General features: G+C 50.2%; 1 protein-coding gene across 2 annotated transcripts in view; it reads left to right on the top strand.

The window, feature by feature from the left end:
• CCND3 (cyclin D3) overlaps positions 1-9,776 on the top strand; it is a 51,107-nt gene that overhangs the window by 34,108 nt on the left and 7,223 nt on the right. Inside the window, exons 1-2 of one of the 2 annotated variants that reach the window (XM_085310644.1) lie at positions 16-331; positions 2,317-2,532. In XM_085310644.1, coding sequence (XP_085166770.1) covers positions 134-331; positions 2,317-2,532 — 414 coding nt within the window. In that variant the 5' untranslated portion in view covers positions 16-133. Of the gene's footprint in view, positions 1-15; positions 332-2,316; positions 2,533-9,776 lie in introns of those variants that run through there. The other variant, XM_085310645.1, reaches the window with a different exon arrangement.

Below are 9,776 nucleotides of genomic sequence, written 5' to 3'. Positions count from 1 at the left end.
CGGAGCGCCGCGACTTCCCGGCGCCCCGCAGCCGCGCCGGCGGGCTGGATGCCTGCGCGCTGCCCGCCGCCTCGCCTCGGGCCCCGCTCCGCCCCGGCCCCGCTCCCCCTCCCTTGCCGCGGGCTCCGGGCACATGGAGCTGCTCTGCGTGGAAGGGGTCCCCCGTGTGCCCAGGGCCGAGCGGGACCCGCAGCTCCTGGGGGACCGGCGGGTGCTGCAGAACCTGCTCAGCCAGGAGGAGCGGTACAGTCCCCACGCTTCCTACTTCCACTGCGTGCAGAAGGAGATCAAGCCCTACATGCGGAAGATGCTGGCTTTTTGGATGCTGGAGGTACGGGACCCCCCTCACCCCCAGCCGGGTCCCCGCTTTTTCCTCCTCTCCCGTCTCAAAATCCAGCTCTGCATCCAGCTACCGACTCTTTTTTCTTGCCCTTTTGTCCGTGCTGCAAGTGTGAGCTGCCCTGCTCCGGCGGGAGAGAGCTGGTGGTGGCATGAAGTAAAGGAGGGAAGGGGTACCCGTCCCACATCCACCGGGGGAGGCTTTCAGTGGGGTCACCTCATGCAGGGGCAAGGGACAATCCAAGGGAGAGGTCCTGGGGCAGAGAGAGACCAAAGTCTTTGGGCTGAGTGTTTGCTGGAGGTCAGGGCTCTGGTGTGGAAGGAGGGGTTGCACATGGAGGGGCCTGGAGGTGGCTGCAAGGAGGCAGTCTGCGATGGGGTCCTACCGATGGGAGTGTCGGTTGGGCCAGAAGCCCTCCTTGAACCTAGCAGCTTGTGCTCACTCCCCTCTCCCCCGATGAGGTGCTGCCACATCACTGCTGGACCCTCTGTTCCCACCCTGCTGCCCAAAATTGCTGGCCAGGATGCCTTGCTGCGCACCAGGGAGCTCAGAGTCTTGAGTTTCCTATATGGGGCTGCAAATGCCTGGTTAAAAGGGGAAAATATCATTACTGTTTACTTCCCTAAATTAAAAATGAATGCAGCTCTCTGTGGGAAACAGTTCAGCAAGGGAGATCTCATAGGCCTCCTTCTGAAATGGTCAGAGTGAACGGTCTCAATAGGAAAAGAGTCTGCAGGGGACAAATGGTGTTTGGACTGAGCCTGGCTCCTGCTCTCTACGCCAGCTGCTGTTGCAGGAAGCTGCCCGGTACTATCAAAAGAAATAACAGAACAACTTGCTTTTTTAAAGGTTTCCATATTATCATTAGTCTCTTTCTGCAATTCCCTTTTTGAGGAGGTTAGTTAGGTAAGTGCTGCTTTGAGGCTGCTCCTGTGAAGCTCTAAAGGCCGTTGAAAAGTAAACGATACTAGGCAGTTTTCATGATTGTGCCCAAAGCAAAACTGGACGCTTGTATTATTTAGTCATTGCCACGGGGCCATGTGTTTGACCTGTTCAAATAAGGCCAAATTCACCTTGAACTCTAAGGCAGTAGAACTTGCACCTAAAACTGGCTTGTTTAAAAACTGTGGGAGAAGGGAAAAATGCACAAAGCAGCTGTCAGCCTGGTGCTGAGGAGTTTGTTCTGTCTTTAGAAAAAGTCTCTGTCCTAGGGTTTATGGCAGCCTCTGCAAGGGAAAGGCAGAATTACTGTTTGAAAGAGAATGGTGGTATTTGCTGCCATATGAGGAGAAACTCCAATATTTTTATGGCTCCGTGAAAGAAGGAAGTAAATATGACCAGGGCTTTGATACTGTTTGAGAGATTAGAACAGAGGACTGAAATTGAGAACTCCTGGATTCTGTTTATGGCTGTGGTACAAGTGTGGTTGAGAAAGAGGAGGGGGAAGAAAGACTTCTGGACTTGGCCATTAATTCTTCTTGTGTCTCTGGACCACTTAAGGTGGAATTGTCAGAAGTGACTGTGGCTCCTGCAATTATTAGGTTTCCAGCTGGAGATATGCTGGAAATGATAACTTTCTCTAGAGGTCCTGAGTACCCACAGAGCAGAAAATGATCAGCTTTGCTGGTGGTTTGACTGTAGACATCCTCAACAGAGGAAGTTAAAAACGGGCAGGTAAAAGCAGTTTTAGTCTTAGCTTGCCTGTGTGTTCTTTCTAACTACCTACCGCTTTTGCTGCTTTCCACAGGAAAACGAAGTCTTAAGACTCTGGTCAATTTTTTTGCTAGTGTAATTCAACTGAAGTCATAGATTTACACCTGCAGCTAATTTACTTCTTAGTGTGGAGGTGATATCAAAGCCCTTCAGATAAGTGTGAAACACCGTCGTGACCAGAAGCTTTGAAGTTGAGATGCAGGCAGAATCTGGAGAGTCCTGCACCGACTAAAACTTCCTTTTTTGTAATTGGGTTTTGTCAGGTGTGTGAGGAGCAGAAGTGCGAAGAAGAGGTCTTCCCCTTAGCCATGAATTACGTGGATCGCTACCTGTCTTCAACGCCCGTGCGAAAAAGTCAGCTGCAGCTTCTGGGAGCCGTCTGCATGCTCCTGGCCTCCAAGCTGCGCGAGACCATGCCCCTGACAGTGGAGAAACTCTGCATTTACACAGACAATTCCATCATGCCTCAGCAGCTCCGGGTAACCACCCCGCCTCAGACCCCTCCGCCCCCTCCCCAGCCCTTATCTTCTACATGCTGCTACTTGGCAACATACCTGTGTTTGTATCTCCTCCTGTTTTCTTTCTCCTGTTTCTCCAAACACTTTGCTCTGTTCCCCCAGCCAGCCTTCTCGCTTCCTTGCCCCAGCGGATGTTGCTGCCTCTCGCTGGAGCCCTCGCTCCCCGTGCTGGGAAGCAGCAGCGTCACCTCAAAGTCAGCGAGGGAGTTCCCTGCGCCTTGAGCGCTGCGGCCCGGCGCGGAGCTGTCACGCTGGGCTCGCTCCCGTGCGCTGCTTGGCTCTCGAGTGACAGCTCTGGAGGACAGAGGCACCCGGCCGCGCGTGCGGCGGGGGCCGGGGCTGCCGGCGGGCGCCTCTGCCTTGCCCCTGCTGCTGAGGGCTCTGTTTCTAGGCATGACGTGGGAGTTGTTTCCACATCAGCAGGAAAATGAAGTGTTAAGTGGAGAGTAACCAGAAAAATGGGTGGGAGCTTTTGTGACCCAGAATTCGGCTTACGGAGTTACGCTAGCAAGCCTGACAGCGCTGCCAAGGTGATGGGGCCTGTAGAAACAGGCTGGAAATAGCTGGGAACTTGCTGCTGCCCAGGTCCTGCTACGAGGCTTTGAGTTAAACCAGGGCCACTCACCCAGTTGGACACCGAGGCAGCAGCTGCGTAGGCTTCGAAAGGCAAAGCTTTTTCTTTTTTTGGTGTCCTATAAAAGCTATTCAAAGCAAAGAGAAGATCCAAAACCTCCGAGATCAACTTTGCCAATAGGGGAGGAAACTGGAGAACCCCTTTTCTGGGAGGCCTTCCGAGCTGTTAAATCACAGAGCCCTCAGGAGGAAATGGTCACCTCACTTCAAGTAACAAACATCCCTGGAGACGGTTATCTATTAGAATTTCTCAGAGTTAGTCATCACCTTATTAATTTATATATATATATGTGTGTGTGTATATATTTTCAGCTGGGAGTGGGTGAGAAGATCTGTGTGATTTGTCCCCAGCGTGGGGAATGAACCCACAAAACTTTCAGGTGTGAATCGAAAGGCAATTCTGATCATTGGGGAACTCTAGTATGAACATGTTTTTTCCAAGTGCCAGCGGAGGCTGGGGAAAATCCCCTCACCTCTGTACTGCTTTCCTTGTAGTTATTTGTAGGTAGCTGTTGTCTAAGTAGCATTCATTGAAAAAGTAGATGGATTTTTACCCTGAGAAAAGGCCAGGGACAGGAATCCACGAGATTGTTGCTTCTGTGGATCCTGAGGTGCAGTCCTGCTGCAGGACCCTCCTGCTGGAGGCTGGCACAAACTCTGTGTGCAAAGGTTTTGTCCTGCTTTTGGTGAAACCCCATCTATGAGAGCACCTTCTTATGCACTAATAGTTTATGTATGAGATAATGAGTCACATTTGGGGGAGAGGGGAAAAAATGGGGGAGGGGGGCTTGGTTAGCATTCAGATTTCTCCTGAGCCAGCAAAAGCTGGGGATGTTGCAGCAGCAGCAAGCTGGCAGAAGGTACTTCCCGGCCTTTTTGGTAGGCAAATGGGCCACATTTCAAATGGGAGGGCAGGGCTCTATACGCCCTCCCAAGATTGAAGCTGCTCAAAATGTATGTCGTGGGCCAGCGTCAGCTTTCTGCCCTGCAGAGCGATGGATAAGCTGTGCTACCCAACAGGAACGTGGGTTGCAGTAAGGTGAGCTTGCTTCCATGCTTCACCTCTGTCTTCCTCTCTGATTCAGACTTAAAAGGGAATCCTGCTCTGATGATTCCTGATGATTTTCTGGGTGCAAATTAGTGGACATCACTGCAAATTCTAATGGTTTCTGCAGGCTGGGTCTTTGGCCATGAGGAATGGTATTTGGTAGGTACATTGTGTGCATCTTCCATGGATCTCTGATTGGCTCAGTCATAATTCATTCTGATTTATTTATTGTTTTTTTGGGGGGAAGGGGTGGAGGGGCTTCCCCCACCACAGTTGAATTTCTTTTTTTTGTAACAGGCACTTTCTAAAGGAGAGCAGTTAGAGATTTGCAGGTGGGTAGTTGGCAGAGCGTATTTTCTTACATGGAAAGAAGCATCATCCCAAAGGCTTTTCTTCATTCTTGCACTGAAATGCTAATACCTTCTCACTCTGAGTCTTTTCTTCAAGATTTGTCAACAGGAAACCCTGGCTAAGCATATGAAGGAATAAAGCTCTCAAGCTCTCTCTGCCGCCACTGCTTGCTCATTTGTGATTGTGCTGGTCTCCAGTACTGGAGAACTTTCTCTGTTCTCTCTTTTTTTTTTTTTTTTTTTTTTCTTCCTCCTCTCCCCTTGCCCTGCACTAGACTCTTGGGATACTCTCAGTGCAACATGAAGCAAAGCCAAAGCATTAGTGTGCATCTCCTTCATCATGCTTCAGAATAATGCAGTTGAAGTGAACAAGAATGACTTCATCGTGGGGGCCGAAAGCCCGTTCTTGAAATAGCCAAAGATGGCTTTTCAGGCAAATAAGATCCTTTTCTCTTTCCCAAGGCAATGATTATGAGCAGTCAGCATCCTGTTGGCTTGAAGCCGTGGAGAGATTGGTGCTAGCCAAATGATGGAGCAGAAGACATACTGGACCAGGCACAGCCCTAAATGAGACATGAAGTGTGTGTGTGAGGGGTGTTTGAGGAGGAGTCTTCCAGCAAACACCTGGGGAGGAGATGCTCTGTAGCCTGTGATCTGGAGGTGGCATTTCCCAGGCCATCACAAGGCTTGCTTTTGGTAGATGCTTAGCTTTAGAGCAGATCTTGCCTCACTGTCCCTTTGCTGTCTGGTGTAAGGAGAGAGCAGAGGTGACATCTGAAGATACTTGAGAGGTTTGTCTTAACTTTAGGACTCGACAAGAGTTAATGCCCTGATTACAAAACCAGGGTGAGCTGCTGTTTTCCTCCTCTGTGCTAATCGTGGTAATACTACTTCTCTTCTTTCACAATCTTGCAGTGGAAGAGGGTGGGGAGGGGAAGGGGAGCTTCTTCATTAAGGTTTGGACAATGGTACATCCTGGCCTCCGCTTGTGGACTGGTGCCATTTCAGCTCCCAGCTTGTCTTTCCAGGCCTTTTAGAGGAAGCTGGCTCGCTTTCCCAGCAGGTTTGCTTCCTTCTCTTGAAGGGATGCTTGGCACCAGCTCAGCAGTCTAGAAAGAGCACTTTTAAAACAAAATCTTGATGAAGTTATTCTGGGGAGAAGGAAATGAGGCAACAAGGGACTTGTCCATTTGGAGGAAGTTGGATTTCCGTCAAGGGCGTTATCTAACCTACCTTTTTTCATAGAGGCTTTTCTGGCCTCTGCAAGAGGGTGTTCATCTGCTTGAGATGGAGGATTGGGGCGAGCAATTGTTGTAGGTCACCTTCATCTCTGGCTTGTTGGCAACTGCCTAGTTTGTCCTTAATGCACTGTCTTGCCTCTGAGATTTTTTGATCAAGAGGTCAGTTTTGCAGGCTGCCAGATATTTCCTAACTAAGCCCTTAAGCTGGATCAGGCCACTAGGCAGATAAAGGAGGGACCAGTAGTGACAGCAGGTGATGAGGAATAAGAATAAGAGAAAACTATAGCAGCTGAGTTAGGGAACAGGGGTGTTCACTTGGGGTAGAACATTGGCTTCCCAGGTAAGCTCACTGCGTGTGTTTTGGCTTCTGTTTATTGCATAGGTGGAATAGTTACAACCATTGCCATATTTGAAGGGTTGGCATCTTTACGCTTGACATCCAGCCTTGAAGTCAGTCAAGGGATGGAAACAACCGTTTACCCCAAGTTTCTTCTCTGCAGAAGGACTTTCATGGCTGCTCATTTCTGTAGCTGTGTCTCAGCTGCTGGGTGGGGTGGGTGGCCAACAACATCGGCTGCTCTTTCCACCCTCTGTTTGAGTCAGCTCACGAGTACGACAGAGTGCAGCCTGCTCCTGCTTTGCTAATGTCTCATCAAGTTTGTGATAATGTAAAATGACACCTTATCAACTCAAGTGACAAAATCAAGCGCAACTTCCTTTTCTCCTGCAAAGGCAGGGCTGCTGCAGGCAGGGAGCTGGGTTCTCTGCTCCCTCTGCAGCCTTGACAGATACGTTTACGTGGCCTCCTTGTAGGCATGGTGGGTGTGTGGGTGAGAGCAGAACCTGATTTACAGTGACTGTCACTACACAACAAGGAGAAAAGCCAGTGTGTTTGTTACATGTCAGTTTGAGTTTATAGAGCTATAAATTTAATAAAAACATCTCTGCTTGTGACTAGGCTGTCAGCATGGAAGGGGGCAGAGACAGCAACGAGGGGCAGGAGGCTATTTCATGGCAAGAGGACTGTGCTCTGAGATCGCCCTGTAAGAGCAGGGGAGGTAATAGGGCATGGTGGTTGTCGCTTTTTTGTTATTATTCATTTATTTTTAAATTGTGTGGCATGCAGCTGGGAGAGATCAAGGGAACAAGCCTGCAGCAAGGAAGCTCAGCTAGAGTACAGTTTCTACCCCTAGGTACCCTGGCCTAGCATGAGGAGCTCTGCACTGGGGATCTTGCAGAAGAGGCACCTGATGGGATTCTTGCTGGGCAGTTTTGGCAGCTTGCAGCCCTTCCAACAGGAGGGTGGGCTCCACAGGCTGAAGGAAAAAGGAACATTTTCCATTTTTTTTTTCCTCCTTCATTAGCTAGGGAGAGACTGAGTCAATTAAATGCAAAACAAAATGCCAGGAAAAGGATGTTTGCTATAGAGTGGTGCTGCTGTTGCAAACCTGCTGGCTTGTCTCTTGCAGCCTTTTGTTCTGCTTCTTCCACAGATAAAGTGATTCAGAGATTCTGACGTGCTAAACAGAGTGGCAAGTCCCAGGGGAGAGCGGGAGCAAAGTGAAGAGCTGGGCTGTTTGGCAGGAGACACTTTCCTGGACGAAACCCTGTAGCTGTTGATGCTCCTCAGCTCCTGTCGCCTTCAGCAGGCGTCTCTAGTGTTGTCTGGGTCTCAGGATCAGGTTTTTCGAGAACATGGTGATACTCTATAGTAGCTGAAAAGAGCTGTGCCTGTGTTGCAAATGGACAGGCTGCGGTCGCGATCAGGGTAGCATGAGCCGCCGTGTCCCAGGTGAGGTCACGCAGCTGGGTTGTTATCTGGCGAAACAGGTCCCAGTGGGGACTGGCTCTGCCACACTGATCCAGGGTGGATGCCGCATGCTTCTGATGATGCCCAGGAGCTGACTTGCCACTCCAGGAGGAAATATGAGGAACAAGAGCCCGGGCAACACTGGGCTTGTGTCCTCTGTGCTTGGGAGCTCCCTTCTCAGGTGTAGTGATCCATTTAGAGATGGCTGCTCGTGAAGCAAGTCCAAAGTCCCTACTGTAACCTTATCTTTGGGTCTTCCAAAGGGCCATGCTCCCAGCTCAGGCAGACAGGTCAAGCTCTAGCTGTCCTAGCCTCTTGCTTGTGGGGCAGCGACCGCTGAAGGTGCCAGCAGGGACTTGTGCCCCTGTTCTCAGGAAGCTGGGCTGGCGCGGGGGCAAGCAGCCAGCCTTCCTGGCGAGGAACGTACGGAGCTCTCTGCCTCCCGTGGGTCTTTCATTGTGTCACGCTGCAGTGTTACTTCAGTTTAAGCAATGGCTAACACTGTCTTTTTCCCTCTTTTTATCCATGCCTCATCTCCTTCTCTTCCTCTCTATTCCAATCACCCTGTTGTATCAGGCACCCTAAATGACCTATACCGTGACCCTCGGGGTTTAGAGTTTATTGCTAGGTTTCTTTTAGCTTTTTACACTGTGAATTTGCCTTAAAAATATAGGAGGACTAGGAGGAGAGAAAGCAGGCTGGCCATCCATATGGGAGACTAGCAACTGTGTTCAAGCAAAATACCACTTACTGACTGGAAAAGTTCACACTGTGAAGTGGCAAACAGCGCGTTTGGCCTAGTGGGGGATTTGGAACAGGTTGAGCAATGCTGTTCATTTAAGCAACTCAAAACTGGCTTTGTTGTGTAAGGGGGAAGACTGGGCTTAAAAAAAGGAGAAAAAATGGAGACCTGCCCTTGTGAAAAATCAATCTCACTTCTTCAAATCTGTCTGTTCTAGCACTCCTTCAGCACCTCTGTGGGCAAAGTTGACCTTGTAATTTTAGGCTATTTGTGTAAAAAGATATATATACACATATATATATAAAATATATGAATAAATAATTTCCTGCTGGGTAGGACTAGGCCTTGACATGGAGGGATCTGATTAAAAATCCCAGTTCAGCTTCATCCTTCCAAGGCCAGAGCTGAGGGATGTTCAGCCCCTGCAGTGTGTTTTCCTGCCCCTGCATGTCCGCAAGGCAGGGACGCGTCACCCCGTGCCAGCAGGGAGGTGGGATGGGGCAGGGGTGTCCTCTGTGGTGTCAGTGGCATGTCTGCCCCTTGGTGCTGAGACCCGATTTGCTGCTTTTCCAGAGAATGAGGCTGGAGAGAAGCAGAGAGTCGTGGTCCCAAGCACAGCAGCCGGAGGTCTTGAGCATGGCTTGGGACATGGGGGGATTGGGACTAGCAGAGCAGCTCAAGCGCTCGGTGTGGGCTGCCTGTGACATCCCTCCTTGGATGGGGAGGGAACTGATCCTGGGAACGTGCTGTCCTCTTGCATCTCTTGAGACTGCTCTGTCAGTGATGTAGTCATGCTCAGATATAACATCAAAGCCACCTAGTCCAGTGAGACCAGTCAGCCTGTGGCCTCTTAAGTGAGTTTGCTTCAAACTCTTACCCTAGCTAAGTCCCTTACGCCTTGAAATTCATGGTGGAGTGGGGAGCTGAATGCAGAGATGCCAAATCCTGTGGTAAAGCTCTGATTTGGGGGCTATCCTTTATTATATTTTCCCTGATGGGTGTTCTGCTACTGGTCTGCACACACTGCAGCTGGAGTTGCTGGGCTTTAGGTGGTGATGCTGCCAAATGCTTGCCCTTGACTGCTCTGAGCTTCAGTTTCCGTGCTGGATTTGGGACTAATGCCCAAAGTTCAAAGAGCCTGAGCAGATGAGAGGAGCAGCCCTGGCCCCATCTGAAATCCGTGGGGGCACTTGGGCCTTTCCTGCCATCTGTTCCCCAGCTTGCATAGAGACCAGCTAGGGGAAGACTCTACAGAAATATCTGTTAGATGCGTAGGCAGAACAGCGCGATGTGGGACATCTACAGCCACCTGGCACCTGTCTTGGGAGCAGCAGTGAGCCATTGCTTCTAGGTCTCTGGGAGAGCTGGATGCGAATGTGGC

This window comes from Rhea americana, unplaced genomic scaffold (assembly GCF_003343005.1).
Source record: "Rhea americana isolate MKP2758 unplaced genomic scaffold, rheAme1 scaffold_321, whole genome shotgun sequence".
NCBI classification, from domain to species: Eukaryota; Metazoa; Chordata; class Aves; order Rheiformes; family Rheidae; genus Rhea; species Rhea americana.
Note: the sequence above shows the minus strand (reverse complement) of the source record. Positions and strands in the feature narration are given on the sequence as shown.